At 34.7% G+C, this 15,303-nt stretch overlaps 1 protein-coding gene across 7 annotated transcripts in view; it reads right to left on the minus strand.

Moving 5' to 3' along the window:
* XRN1 (5'-3' exoribonuclease 1) overlaps window positions 1-15,303 on the minus strand; it is a 36,203-nt gene that overhangs the window by 18,955 nt on the left and 1,945 nt on the right. For 6 of the 7 annotated variants that reach the window (XM_085587139.1, XM_085587138.1, XM_085587137.1 and 3 more), the window contains exons 2-20: window positions 14,275-14,507; window positions 12,938-13,035; window positions 12,483-12,592; window positions 12,264-12,374; window positions 11,957-12,039; window positions 9,701-9,788; window positions 9,410-9,578; window positions 9,129-9,196; window positions 7,867-8,001; window positions 6,868-6,931; window positions 6,023-6,128; window positions 5,279-5,368; window positions 4,966-5,122; window positions 4,514-4,633; window positions 3,654-3,823; window positions 2,734-2,854; window positions 2,543-2,641; window positions 1,391-1,494; window positions 759-890 (exon numbers count right to left, since the gene is read on the minus strand). In XM_085587139.1, coding sequence (XP_085443265.1) covers window positions 759-890; window positions 1,391-1,494; window positions 2,543-2,641; window positions 2,734-2,854; window positions 3,654-3,823; window positions 4,514-4,633; window positions 4,966-5,122; window positions 5,279-5,368; window positions 6,023-6,128; window positions 6,868-6,931; window positions 7,867-8,001; window positions 9,129-9,196; window positions 9,410-9,578; window positions 9,701-9,788; window positions 11,957-12,039; window positions 12,264-12,374; window positions 12,483-12,592; window positions 12,938-13,035; window positions 14,275-14,507 — 2,258 coding nt within the window. Of the gene's footprint in view, window positions 1-758; window positions 891-1,390; window positions 1,495-2,542; window positions 2,642-2,733; window positions 2,855-3,653; window positions 3,824-4,513; window positions 4,634-4,965; window positions 5,123-5,278; window positions 5,369-6,022; window positions 6,129-6,867; window positions 6,932-7,866; window positions 8,002-8,822; window positions 9,011-9,128; window positions 9,197-9,409; window positions 9,579-9,700; window positions 9,789-11,956; window positions 12,040-12,263; window positions 12,375-12,482; window positions 12,593-12,937; window positions 13,036-14,274; window positions 14,508-15,303 lie in introns of those variants that run through there. The other variant, XM_085587141.1, reaches the window with a different exon arrangement.

Raw genomic sequence — 15,303 nt, forward strand, 5'->3', positions numbered from 1 at the left:
TGGAAGCCAAGGTTGAAACCAGCTCTTCAAGACACGTTTTCATAAACAAAGTTTAGTTCCTGTCTAAGGGTGGGTGGGGGAGAGGAATTCAGAAAGGGCTGAACTGAGGGGGAATTACCTCATCACTATGTCTCTAATTGGGGATTCTTGTTAGTTATGCTAATTGGCTAAACACATAAAAATTGTATGTGGTTTACTAAGTTCCAGGTGCATCTTCAGGTGCTTTCCATCTAGCCCGCTGTGCACCTAAGGATCCTTAAAAAGGTAAGCCCTTTTTATTATAGAACTGTGTCTGGCTTGTGATTTTAAGACCAGCAAGAAGGCATCAAAACTACTGTAACTCATTTATAGTCTACTGAGCACCCACACTCTGGAAGAGCAAGAGCTGTATTCAAATTTAACAAAGCTAAGCTATTTGAGTTGCAAGTTGATTCTGTATTACTTCATTCTACATTCCTTCAACTGAAGATTGCTAACACCAGAACAGAAAACTGAGAGGGAGAATAAATACTGAAACTCATTCATTTTAGAGTTCTTTTGTAACAGCATCTAACTTTGGTTACCTCAGAACAGACTTAATATATTCTGAAATTTCAACATCAGCAATTTTATTTTGTTTTAAATTTAAGTAGACTTGATTAACATTTATCATCAAGTATGCAGCAGCTCTTCTGTGCTACTTAGGTCTGTAATACAGGAACAAAACACAGCCAAGACATAAAATGCAAAGCTACACTTCAATTTTTGAAGTTACTTACTGCTCTGAAATGCCTTGAACTTCTTTTACCCACATGCTTTGCTCCTTATCTCCAACATAAGCCACTTTAGTTGGGGGCACTGCATTTCCCATGTAAAGCTTCTGTGTGCCATGTGGTTCTTCCAAATAAAACCTTGAGAATATTATGACAGATAGGAAATTTAACCAAGGAAGATTAACCTAGACATAACCAATTGTGAGCAAGACTAAAAATAGTTAGAAATTACTTGATAAGGATGTGGAAGACTTGCAGCATAATTTTCCTCAATCCCTTCCACAATGGGCCACACAGCATGTTTTTAATAAAAAATACCAGTACATGTTATATTCATAAAGGAGGATTGTATAGAAATGTTCACTGTGTGGATTTCTCTGCATGCCTTTTTCCCTCAAAACTAAGAAGGAACTCTCCCAAGCTTCTACATCTGTAACAAAACAGTGAAGGACTAGAATGCTATAGAGGCAACCAAACCTCAGAATAATGTTAAATATTTTTCACCAAGCAGCCTTTGTTACATTTGGACTAACTGGTTGTTAGTTTTACAATAAAATCAAAATTTCTGTGCAGCCAAGGAACTCAATTTGAAAAAAAAAAAAAAGAAAACAAAGAACTACATATCAGGTAACTCTTACTTAGTTTCTCCATCTGACACTGCAACAACTCTGGCTTCTTCAAGGTGGGGCCAGTTAACAAAAACTCGCTTTCCAAGTACTGAACTGGCAACATTTTCTACCATCTGAAAAAAACCCCACAAGTCTTATTACTAATTGTTTAACATATTAAAATATTTTTGTTACAGTATTTTCAAGCTATTTTTGCAATAAAAAATACAGCAGTTAAATAATAGATTTTCTTGCAGAATAAAAAACTCTTTTTATCTTACTAAAATATATTTGATACAGATTACATAATCCCCATTTAAAAATGTGGCTTTCAACATGTTGTGTGTGTTACTTGGAAGACCTGGGATAATTTGTATGTCTCATATAGGTTTGCTAAGTACTTCTTTTGTTAAATCACTTAAAACTATTTGTGTCTCTGGGACACAACAAACAAAATGACCATTTAAGATTACCAAAGTATTTTGAATGATATAATTATATATCACATTGAAAAAATGAAGAATAGTTATGCCCACAACTTACTAGCATCTGTAAATTCAGTCTCATATTATGTTCTTTTTTCCTAACAAGTCTCTATTTTTTAATATATTAATTTGGCTTATTTGATTTTTCTTGCCATGTATCTTGAATTCCCTATCCCTCTACTGTAATATCATATAATATATTGTTTTCCTCTTCTCTCCCTTATTTCTGATTTTTTTTCTGTTCTGCACTTGTCATTTGATACTTTGACTCTTCTCTCTAATCCATCTATCAAACAGCCTCATTAGAGTGGAAGGTGTTAAGTCTGCTTTGCTGGTTAAAAGGAAACACTTTTTAAGTGGTCATCTCTTCAGCTAGACAAAAGACAAACACCACTGGTCTGGATAGTGTTCCAATGCATTTATACCACTCATTAGCCACCAGCTCCTTACCCAAGAACCTCTAAATGCTACCAGAGAAAGGCCAGAAACTCAACTAAGGACACTGATATTTCATATTGTGAAATCTGGAAAATGATAAATTATTTTAGCAGATAATCAAAGTTCTAGACTGTTTCCCACAGAAATGTTAACACCTCAAATCTGACCATTTAACAAATTCAGACTTCTTAACAGTCTTTTGTCCAGCTATGGAGCTTTTTTTTTGTTTGGTTTTGGTCTTTTGGAGCTGAATGCTTACCTGGTCCTTTGAGTTCTCATCAACTATGATTTCCAACATCATGTTCTCTCCATGGCTGCTTTGCTGAAACACTTGTACACCACTTTTTTTAAGGTAGAACTAGGTGAAACCAAAACAGCACATAAAACTTGAGCTCTTACATAGTTATCTACTACATACAATTGAAATTCTGGAAAAGAAAAATCTTTTACCTTATGTTTAATGTGCTTTAAAGTAGGAAATCCACAAAAATATAATGCACTCTTGTTGATTTTAGTTATCTTATTGTGGGTTATTTCTACGTGCCAAGCATTCAAAGGTATTGTTTTATACCTAAAAAAGAAGTGGCAAAACATTTGCCAGTGCAGATTGACCTTCAGCTCTAGAAAAAATAATTACTCATTCACTCATTAATTGACAAACCATTTGCTTTCCAGTAACTAATTGATGTCATTTGGAATATATAGAAAGGATTATAAAAAACCCCATGCTATTGATGCAGAGAGGATGTTCATAAGGAAAAAGACAAAACTTCAGGATACATGCCAAACTCAGTCTTTTAAATAATTGTAATTACTCAATTCTAACTAGCAATGGTTCCACATGGTATCACTCATCTTCATAACTGTCCACTCTTTACCAACCGTAACCCAGCAACAGGCATTCCTCCTCTACACTGCTTTAAAGTTTGACTACTGTTAAGCTTATGTTTCCATTTCATCTTCAGTTTCTGTGAAATAAAGCTGGCTAATTTCAGTGAGAAGAAGATGAAAAACAAACTTGTGTTTAATTCTCTGCACTGGATCCAGATGCATACATTTTAAAAAAACCACTCTGGAATTAGCATGCTAGTAAATGATCACTGTTCATCAGATACCTGTACCAGATATCTGATACAAAGTTTAGTCATTCTCTGGTTTGTTCTTGACAACTTAGCATTGGTTCATCTGTTTTGCAAAGTAACATCTGAAGGGACAAATACCTTTACCGTACCATTCAAAGGAGGCAACATCCAATTCAGTATTTCTCATTTCTCAGTCTACATACTGGCATATGCAAGGTTTGGTTAAAATGTTAATAAAGATCCTCCAAATACTTTTAGCCTGCTCTAAAATAGTTACGCCAGCATTACCTCGTGTGACATCGTTCTATTGCAGGGAATTTCTCTGGCCATGGTGACAGGTACTGGAATTCAGCATCTTTGTCATACCAGTACATCAAACAAGCACTGTGAGTGTTTCTTCGTTTCTCCTCTTCTTTTAGGCCCTTATTACAGGATTCCATGGCCTGCAGCAGTCGTTTCTAAATTTTAGAGGAATTAGCACATGTGAAACTGCCAACAAAAATTAGCATGGAAAAAACTACACTGGGAAAGTAACCCAAGAAATCCAGATACCCTATGTTCTCATTGTCCAGCTGCAGCCTCACCCTTCCCCATGTCCCTGATAAAAATGCTCTCTGAACAATTACCATGGAATGGCTTTAGAGAATAATCACCTTTCTGCAAGCCTGTTTCCAAAAGGTAGCCTTGTCTAATACTGTTATCCTATATGCAAAAGCAAAGTACTATTTTTTGCTCTCCATAACACTTCCCTACTACTGGTGTACATGTGAAGGATTTACTGTAAAAATACTTTTTTTTTCCAAGTGTTTATTTTATTTTTCCTACAGATGTTCGCTATTTTTATATGTACATAGGAACAGAATATTTTTCTCAAAGAAACGGAACTAAAATATTTGAATAGCTGATTAAAAACATTAACAACACCAAGCCCACAGCCATTATTTAGGACTTCTGCCACCTAATTTAACTTTACTTGTGGTAACTTAATCTAGACTTACTCCTCAAGCAGCAAACATTAATTATTCTGTGATCTTATCGAGTGTTAATTTAAACTTCCACTTAATTTCATGTCTAACTGTTGATAAATTAAGAAATTCAGAAGTTTTGTAGTGCAGCTTTTACGGACAGCAGATGCTGAAAGAACTCACCTCATCAATAAATGGGATTAATACTACAGCTTCCCATTCCTGCTGTTTACCATTTAGGTCAGTTTTAAAATCAGGTGGATAATATTCTATAATAGGAGAGTCTTGACTAGTCATCAAATGCTAGGAAAATACAAGAGATGACATCAAAAGCAATTTAGCACTAATTGTAGGAAGAGACAAAGCTTGTCTTAAAACCAATTCAATGCTATACAGGAATGAAACATTTAACCGTCCTAGCTGGAAATTGCTTAGCAAATGTAAAATTTTTTATTTATTACTAACTTTACAAATGCACTACATATAGTCTCAAGTAGCATATTTCATATACCTAAAAGATAGAGATAGAATTTAATTAATAAGACATGCAAAACCACCAAGAATAGAGTAAAATAAAATAAAGCAGACACTGGGAAAGCAGTGGATAGATAATGAAATTTAATTCTATATCTTACCTGGTAACATTTAGGTAGCAGATCTTTGCTAGCTGCTGGAAGTACAGCAAGAAGCTGTTCAAATGGCATGAAAGGTTTTCCAAGTTCAAATTTGATTTTGAGTTCACTTATGTTGTGAATATCTGACAGGTAAGGTGCATAATGATAAGGGTAATACCTGCAGGTTAAAAAAACCCCTAAGTTACACAATGTAATTAGAGCACAGCAGTGTTCACAGATCAGAAACAAACCAAATTACATTAAATGTTCCCAGCATAGAAGGTGAGATACCACTCTATCTTTCAGAAGTCTCTCATTTCATGTTTTTTCTTACCAGCTCCATGATTGAACTCCATGGTAATAATAATGCAAAATCCATTGTATTGCCTGCACATAACATTCAGCTTGATCAGCTAAGAAGGCACTTAAAAGAAAAAGGAAAGATACTTATTAGTTTTCTCATTTTCACTGGTATATAAAAAGTACTTAGCACCTTGTACATAGGGATGAAGACAGAATATTTTGGGAACCTAATAATACCATGATTTTCTAGATTCATTTCCTCTCTGTTCCTCAAATACTTATTACAGACAACTTGATTTGCAGCTCTGTTTGCATTAGGCAAAATCATCACCACTGTAGTACTCTGCCATGTATTCTCTGCTTTTGACATGGGATGAATATTCTGTCTTTTATTAGAATCACAAAATGTTGAGGGTTGGAAGGGCCCTTACATATCATCTTGTTCCAAGCCCCTGCCATGGGCAGGGACACCTTCCATAGACCAGACTGCTCAAAACCCCATCCAACTTGGCCTTGAACACTTTCAGGGATGGGACATCCACAACTCCTCTGGGCAACTTGCTCCAGTGCCTTTCCATGCTCACAGTAAAGAATTTCTTCATTATTATCTAATGTAAACCTACTCCCTTTCAGTTTGAAGCCACTAAGCCTTATCCTGTAACTACACACTCTTGAAAAATGTCTCTAATACATATTTACAAATGTATGTCTCTAATATCTATCTCCAAAGACTTATCTTCAGCATTTAGGAATTAAAAAAGAAGTATATACTTACTCAGATACTACTTCTACACCCATTTTAGTCATGTAGTAAGTTCTTTTGTATTGCCTAAACTCGGTTTCAAACAGATCATCATCTTCTGGTTCATCTTCCAATGTGGCTGGAAAACCAGTCATAAAAATAAAGGGTTAACATTCACTTTTCTACTACAATAAGGTTTGAAAGCATTCACTTCTGACATAATGCCTTAACTTTACTCCTCAATTCAAAGCTGTAAGTACTCACACCTTCCTGGCACTGAATGTAACATGAAACAATCAAACAGAATCTTTACCCAGAGAAATTCTGAAATTTTTAAGTCAGGCAACCCATTTTTTAGCCCAATTACAAGAACAGAGAAGGTATTATAAGATGTCAGAAAAAAAAATCAGGGAAAACATTAAAATAAATTTTAAAATTTAATTATGTTCAGCAACATCATCTCATATCATATAGTAATATTTATACATTTTGGCAATTAATTTCAAAACATGAGCAAAAAACATTTACTACAAATAGAATGAGTTTAAAACCAACCACAACCAAAAATCCTGAAGGCACACAAAAATGTTTCCCTGTCTCCCCATCTAAGAAAATACCTATGCATACAATTATCAAAACCTTAATATTATTGAAGGTTTGTTCATTAATTCCTTTAACTCATCATGGAAATACAGGGTAGGGAAGAAACACCTCTAAAGCTTTAGCCCCACTCTCCCTCACCAGAGCAGCTCCACTTCCCAACAATTGACTACATGTCTTGCATTCAGGCTCATCTCTGACATGCAATTCTTACAGTTCTTTGAAATCTATACACACATATTTTGTTATATGTGTATTGAAAAATTATTTGCACTTACTTTTAGGAGTCACTTCACCTTCATTTTCTTCTAAAGCAGCTAAAGATATAGAATTTTCCTGAGCCTATTAAATTAGGATTTGAGATAATGTAAGAATACAAGTTAATGCCCAAACCCCATTCAAAACTTGCTACAATCAAAATGTATAAATATTATTTATTTTAAAATCAATTTCCTTCTCTTACAACTGCTTCAAGAATATTATTTGAGCAGACAAAAAGGACAGATCATACAAAAGAAGCAGTCTCAAAACATTAACTACTCAAAAAATACCTGAATATTTGTGTTCCAAAATGCTATCCAAAACTGCTCTGTACACAAAGAACAGGATAACAATATACAAAGACAGATTAAATGCAAAGGAATTTTCTCCTGCTACTCTACACCCTGCTGAAGCATATAGTGAAGGGCAGTCAGTGGAAGTGGTGGTGGGGAACTTGACACTGGGGCAGAGACAGGATACTGTTATATAGCAGTGCACACATATACAAGGTGCTGTTCCTTATTAATTGGTTATATCTAGAACCACAAGTTTAATACTGATCTGAGATACCTCACCAATGAAATTGCTCGTTCCCTATTTGCTGTCCAGTGGTTAGCCAATACCAGGATTGTACATGAATATTCTATCAGTGTATCTGAAATATATGGAATTTCCAGCAGACTATGCATTAAAAATTATGATTATGAAGCACGGCAGGTTTGATCATAACACACACAAAACTCAAGTTCTGCTGGTTTTGAAGAACAGCAAAGCATTAAATACATGTTTATGAGACTTTAAAAGTCATGAGCATCTGCCCCTGCTGAACCGTTTCATCACTCACAACCAGTAATGCATACAGGCAGAATGCAAACTGTTACAATTTACTACCTTTTCTGGTTTGAAAAAAATCTCAAACCAGAGGTTTATGCCACTTTATTTGTCTAAGATTAAATTACTGATTTGCAAAAAGTAACATTCTTATTTCTGAAACTGTGCATATATAAAACACTGACCTTTTGTTTCTTTTGTTTATTTTTTCTGGCTTCCTCTGCTGCAATCCCAGCTGCTTCATTGAGGTATTTATTGCCCACTTTACTTTCAAACCATTTTAGGTCAACAAAGACTTCACTGAAGTGTTCACGATCAAACTGTGAGATTAAAGTAAATTTGCAAATATTTGAGGGATGTCAAATTTAGAATGCCAGATTAACAATGTCTTTGTAGTAGTGCATTAGATTACATCTAGAGTCATCTGCACATAAACATTTTGCCCTAGAGATACAACTAAATAGATTAATACTAAAAATCCTGTTTCTCAGCAATTTGTAACATACAGCCAAGCCATATTTTGTTTTCTTTCAGTAAGGCAGGAAGGTGTAACAAAAAAGAATGAAATAACTTCTACATTTCACTATCAACTCTAGAAGTAGTACACATATAGGGTCTGGGTAATACAGCCTTATGCCACAGGTCTAACACTTCCACAGCTCTATCCAAGAACCAGAAAATAAGGCTGAAGCAGGGACAACAGATGATCTCCCTCTTTCCAAGTTCAGCAGAAGGTTTAATCCTTTCCATTTCAATATGGCCTATACCTAACTTCATCTCTAGGATGGATTAGTGCACCGGCACTTAACAGGATTACCTCCTGTACACCAGTTAGTTCATGAACAACACTGATGCCTGCTTCTCAGAGATGCTTCTTGACCTTTACTAGTGATTTTCATAAAAAACCTGGAAACAATTCTCCCCTCCGAGACCTTCAGACATACCCCACAGTAAACTAACAGCAGGGGAAACAAAGAACATCACTGGCTGCAGCAAGCCCTAAGAACACACAAAAATCACAGACAATTCTGAGCTGGTAGAGACCCACAAGTATCACTGAGACCAACTGTTATGTGACTGGCCCTACAGGGACTGAATTTACATCCCTGGCTTTACTGGCATCTGCTCTAACCAGCTTTACCTGATACTGCCACACACTTTGATGGGAAGTGAGTACCATGATTCTACTGGTGAATCCTCATTTGACTTGCAGTATTAAAAGCATTGTGCTGCCTAAAGTACAGATCAAATGATTCAATCTTTTTCCTCTTACACTATAAGATCAGACAACAACTGATTGGATTCCATCTGTTCAATACTAAAACAGCTGATTAAACCACCTGTAAAACACAGCCATTTAACAATTCATTAAAACTATGGTATGGTGCATTTTAGGGTACCACACTGAGTTTAAATTCAACATTCTATAAATTTCGAAGTTACTTACATCTGACAATTTTGCAAGGTATTTCTCAAAACGTTCTAAATTCAGGTGCCCATTTTCATTGATGTAACCTGTTAGGAAAATTAAGTATGCTTTTGAACTAACAATTCAACAACTTTAAGATTTGCATTTAAATACCACACAGGTAATAAAATGCAGTCTTGCTGCCTCTCTAAGCAAAGTGTAGTAAATGCTAAACATTCTAATGTGAAAAAAAGGTCAATAAATACAAATACATCAATGTTAATGCTTCTACTTTCCACAACTGAACTTAGTCTTCTCACCTCCCAGTTCTGGCAAGATAGCCATGTATGTTCTATAAAGTAGCGGCAGTGCATCATGATTAATGTGTAAATGAGGTAGATGAGGAATAAAATCATTTCCTACAAGGAAACCCATTAAGATCCAATCATCTATTATCCTTTCAATATCATATTCAAAAGAAATCTTGTCCTGGAGGAAAAATAGAAAGGAAAAAAGAACAACACTCAGGAGTATAATTTTTGTTGTAATTTTTGCATAAAGACTTCACACATTCACATATTTTTTCCCATCGCCGCTCCATTAGAACTTACTTTTACTGGGGAAAATTCATAATCAATATATTCTCTCATCAGTGATAAGTGCAGTAAATGAAATGTGGTTTCCTCTGGTGCACACACTCTGTAAATTATTCAAACCACCAAGTTAATTATTTATAAACACACTTTCAACATTAATATTAATAAGTCCAAGGTTACCCAAACACAAGAAATTTTACTAGGATTGTATCTTCATAGAAGAAGTAATGTATAAACATTTCCATAAATCTTTTTTAGGATTAATCTGATTTAGTCTATAAAATTTTGCAGTAGAATCTTCTAAACAACAAATGTGCTTGTATGGAGAAGAACTAACTTAGAGAACAGCTTTGTAGTTCCATGTTGCAGTAACTATTTCCTAAATCCTTATCCCATTGCTCAAAAAAGAGACAAACTATTTTTCTAACTATTCTGAATGAGAACAAAGTACACAGATTTCCATCTAAACCACCTGGGTTACATTTGTAGTAATTTGAAATGCTTCTTGTAAGAGATCAATATGCTCAACTTGAAAACATACTCTGTATGTATTATTTTGTGGCTTAAATGCAGCACTAAAAGAATAACAAACCTACTGCTTGTTTATGGCATAGTCAAATAATATTCCACCTTCCTTTCTTCTCTTTGCTAAAACTACTCATAAAAACCCTAACCCAACATTAGCTCCAAATCAGTTAATACCTACATCAAAAGATTAATGACCTAAATCACATATTTCAAATTAATAAGGGACTATTTCACCTTGTAGACACTATAACTAGCTGAGATCACCTCCAATGACAAACCAGCATAAATACTTGTTTCTTCACACATAAATAGGAAATTTCAGAAATGATCCTAAGAGGAACTATTGTGTGATAGCAGCCTTCAGATAAACCCATGTAAGACAAATTCTGAGCTACACTGAGCTTCAGAATTGTGTCATTTTTTAAATGCAATTTTCATATTGGTATTAAAGAACTTTGGCAGTTGATGCTATAAGACTCTAGAGACATTCTGCCCTTATTCTTCATTGCACTGGACTTGAAAATCCTGATAAGACAATTTGTCGCTATGAAAAAAATCATGGAGAGACATCAATTTGTATGTATTTTTAGGATTTTCAAATTTCCAAATGTAAGTATCAACAGAAGTGACAATATTGACAGAAGGCAATTCCTGTAACTTACAGAAGTAATTTCTTGTAATGAGCAAAATTACTCAGAAATTACAACATGGAACAATGCTGGGGGGAGAGAAGAATAAATAACACCTTGCCTTTTGATTTCATACTTTCACTAATTAATCTTTCAAAAAGTAATCACACTCTTATTTGACTTTATTTTATTTTTTAGGAAGGTAAAACCAAGGTTTCACTTTGATTAGATGTAACATCTTTAAAAAATATTGCAGTGCTGCATGCCAACACTACCCATGAGTATTAGTGAAATGTTGACTGCAAAGACTGAAAATAAAGCATATTTCTGATGTTTATCATATTGTCCTTGGCAATTAAATATTCCTTTATTAGCAAAATGTATGCATTTATCTAAATATTTATGACTTATCCTGTGGTATCCAAAATCCTTTCAGTGTCAGAAATGTTTATTTCTGTCTCTCCTATCTTCTACCTTTATGTACCCAATATATACTTAAGGTCCTTCCAAGAAGGAATCCAGCCACAAGAACAGTTATAAATTATTCCTGTATTACTTCAGCACAGCTCCAGGTATATGCACAGCTCTGGAACAAGTCACTATCTTCTGTTTATAGACCACGAGTTATTTCAATTGGGCAAACCCTCAATAATAGCATCTATCCAGCCATTTCAAGAGAGTTTAATTTAGTAATCTACATTTATGCACAGAACCTCAGAGACAGATAAATATATATATATATACACACACACATTTTAGAAAGCTAATATCTGCCTAACACAGTTATGGAAACAGTGTCAATACAGCCCAGATTGCTCCATTTAATTACATGAAGAAAAAAGTAAAACATAGCAAAGCTTTACGGATTTTTTTTATCAGCTGTTCTAACAGCATACATTTTTCATGCAAACCAATTAAAATGCACAATTCAGCATGCTGATTTCTCTAATTTAATGATTATTCTAACCCAAAGAATAAATTAAGACTTAATTGAATTACAATGCAATCAATAAAAAAAACCCAAATAACCACACACACCTGTTTTAGTCAACCAGTATGTTTTGGATTTAATTTAATAAATAAATAAAGTCAGAGTAAAATGAAATCAATTCACCTTTGAGCCTTCTTACCACCAAATCTGACTTCTTCTCTTAAGAGCGCAAAGTGTGCCTCATGACTTGTTAGTCCCAGCATTATCTATTACAAAGAAATATCAGAAAGATCTTCTTAATTTTTTTTAAACTTTTCAAGTAGTATAAAGAAATTTTGATGTTTAGTTTCATTACAAATTCAAAAGTTTGCAGGAATACAAAATTATATGCTTGCTTCAAACCATTTTAAAATCCTGTAAGCTTAGGAAGATATCAAAAATGTAGACACTTGACAAATCCCTGCTTTCATATTATTTTAATTGCACATACCAAGTCAGCATCTAAGCCATAGAGACAGTGTCTTGTGTTTGGATCATGATGGGGCTTTGCTTTTTCTGATCTGATGAACTCCATAATTTTATGCTCACCTTCCCCTGGAGTCTGGACAGCAAAACAAACAAACAAAAAAAATCAAAACAATATTCAGCAGTAAGTATTATTTTGTAAAAAAAAAATATTTAAAATAGGATAGTAAAAAAATATAATGACCTCATGGCCTGATAAGTAGACTGTTATTCCTTGCCAGGATTTGTCTGTAGAAATCTTCATATTTACAAAATATTTAAGATGCTCATTCAATCTGGCCATGAATTCAGTTCCTGAAAACAGAAACTTAAGTTAAAGTTTTTCACTAGTTTGCATTTACATACCACAAGTATTAAAAGAAATGCCAACAAATAAATCTTCTGCCAGTGATGAAGGAGATGACTGGTTTCTTTCCTAAGACATTTCACTTTTTACATAATAATCTAAAAATTTTTTAGAACAAGACAGCATTCCAACCCTACTGAATGTTACTAAAACTTTTGTACAAACTTTCTTAAGCCTTTATTGATTTTGTCTTCTATTTTTTCAAAAACATGCCTAAACATAGGGAAATAGTACCAAAATACAGATGACAAACCATAAACACTTAAATTTAGATAATCAACAAGTTATCTTACCTGGTGTAATACAGTTGGAGTCAAATCTAGCTTCTGTAGGGAGCGTTTCTCCCTTTTCCAATGCCTTTTTTATTTTGTCCTCTGCCTCTTTTGCTGATCTAAAACAAAACAGCATTAGAGAGAGAGCAGAGAATGAATCTTATTATTCCAATGTTAATATCCTAAGTACAACTTTATGCCAAAATAGATATAGTTGATTATTTAGAGTGCTTAAAAAATAAAAAAGGAGAGAAACTGAATTCCTGAATAGAGTTTGAACTTCTTTCTGATACGACTAAGGTAGTTTAAAAATAGCACGTTTTTCATAGAAATGTGATAATGTGTTACTATTCAAAAGCATCTACTATTTAGATTACCAAAGAGACCATACAATAGTCGATCACAATGAATGGCTATTAATGTTGAAACAGCAGGAATATTTGTTATCTAAATATCTGAAAATGCTACCCTAGAACAATAACCATAACATAGTTAAACAAAGCAGCAGGTGTGGAATTCCAAGGGAGTCATGAGTGAACAACTTACCATGCCCAGTAATGGAGAAATTAACAAACATCATGCCAGACTTTCCTGGCCAAGAATTTCCTAAACATTTCTGAACAAGAAATAAAGTAACCACCAAAGTCCTAGGTTTTTGTCTGGCCCTCAATTCTGCTACAATTTTCTCTTAATCTCTACTTCTTCTCAACCTCTTTGATTCCTTAAAGAAAAAAATCACATCAAAAATCAAACCACAAAAAAAAAAAATCCAGTTGCTTGAAAATATTTTCTCCTGTTCCTTTCCTGCAGCTTGTTTACACTGTGTTTCACTACCATCCAGGTGAGTGAAACACAGGCTATTTTTTCTTATAGCAATCTTAAAAAAGCTTCCAAATCTCCCAAAACATTACTGCAATTCTTAATCCACTTGTAGCTCTGTGTCTGAGCTAGCTTGGTAACTGGTATCAATAGGAAATCAGTTTCATTAGAAACTTGATTTTTTTCTATGCCTTCCACTACAGCTACCAAATAGGCATATCTAGAACTAGCATTACCAAAGACTCACAGGTTATGAAGCATTTGGAAACATCTGGAAGAGCTCCACAGGTATTTTCGTAAGAAAAAGCTCCCCTTGTCACCAAGTGCCACATACACAGGGAAAATTTACGTAACAATCAAACTTTCCTCCTGGAATCCTGATTTAACATTTTAAAGGTAGTTACCCTCATTCAATTAAAACTACTGTCAAAAGCACAACCACTCACCATCTCTCTTACTTTTCATGGCACACATTTCAGTAAGTGGGTTCTTTTAAGTGTTTACTTTCCTCAAGACAGAGTCAGAGCTGATCTTCTTACCTAAAACGTCTCCCACGCTGCTGATTCATTTTCGCTCTTGGAGCTACTCCATCAACCGCCATGAAGAAAACCTTTCTTGGTTTAATAATGCGAAACAGTACTTCCAAATAGTGAAAAATATTGGCAAAAATCTTATCTTCTGAGATTCTGAAGTGGACATCATCATCATTGGGATGTGAACACTGATGTATAATGCCATTCATGTCCAGGTACAAGTTGTCAAATTCTGGAATCTGCAAATGCCACAGTTAGCACCACTTGGTGAATGCAGCCGCTGCCCAAGGCACACCTGAGAGCACTCTGGAAATGAGCTGAGGTGGGAAGACCTCTGTGGAACCTCCTGCACACCAACAGGCACAGTAAGAATATCTGGACAGGGTATGGGTTTGCCTGCACATGCAGTCTATTACTTTGATTTTTGTCAGGGAGCCAAGTCAGCTGAACAGGTTACTACTTTATCCTGGCTGTTTCTGGAACTTCGAGACTTTTGTCCCTGTGCTCCGACTATCTTCTACATTGTAAAATGGAAAAGCAAACCAAAACCACTGTTTTCAGGAAGATTTTTTTTTCTTTTTTTTTTGTAAGCCTGCACATTTAATTGATTCAACTTTTCATAGCTGCACTACAAACAAAAAAAAAAAAATACAAAACTGAGCATGCAATTTCCAACAATATTTCCAAGCAAAGATGGCTTAAGAACCTTTAGAGTTCTCCCCCTGTTCAGCAGCTCCTACCCCAACCACTGTATGCTGTCTCTTTAGTTATGCTTGTGAGCATCTTTGAGTCTAGAGAGTGGAAATTACCACCAAAAGCAGAGAGCTGGCAATAATAATATCAATTTATTACCCAGACTTTCCAAACAGAATTTATCTTTCGTTTAAGTTCTCTGCTATTCTAACAGCCTTATCTATAGCAGTCATACTTTCTTTTCAAGGAAAAAGAAAGCCTTCCCAAATGTACACAAGCAACATACAGAGAACAAACACTGGTAAATGTATGATGCAAAGGGACCAGTACTACCTCAGTGTC

This window comes from Lonchura striata, chromosome 9 (assembly GCF_050655825.1).
Source record: "Lonchura striata isolate lonStrDom1 chromosome 9, ASM5065582v1, whole genome shotgun sequence".
Classification (NCBI taxonomy): domain Eukaryota; kingdom Metazoa; phylum Chordata; class Aves; order Passeriformes; family Estrildidae; genus Lonchura; species Lonchura striata.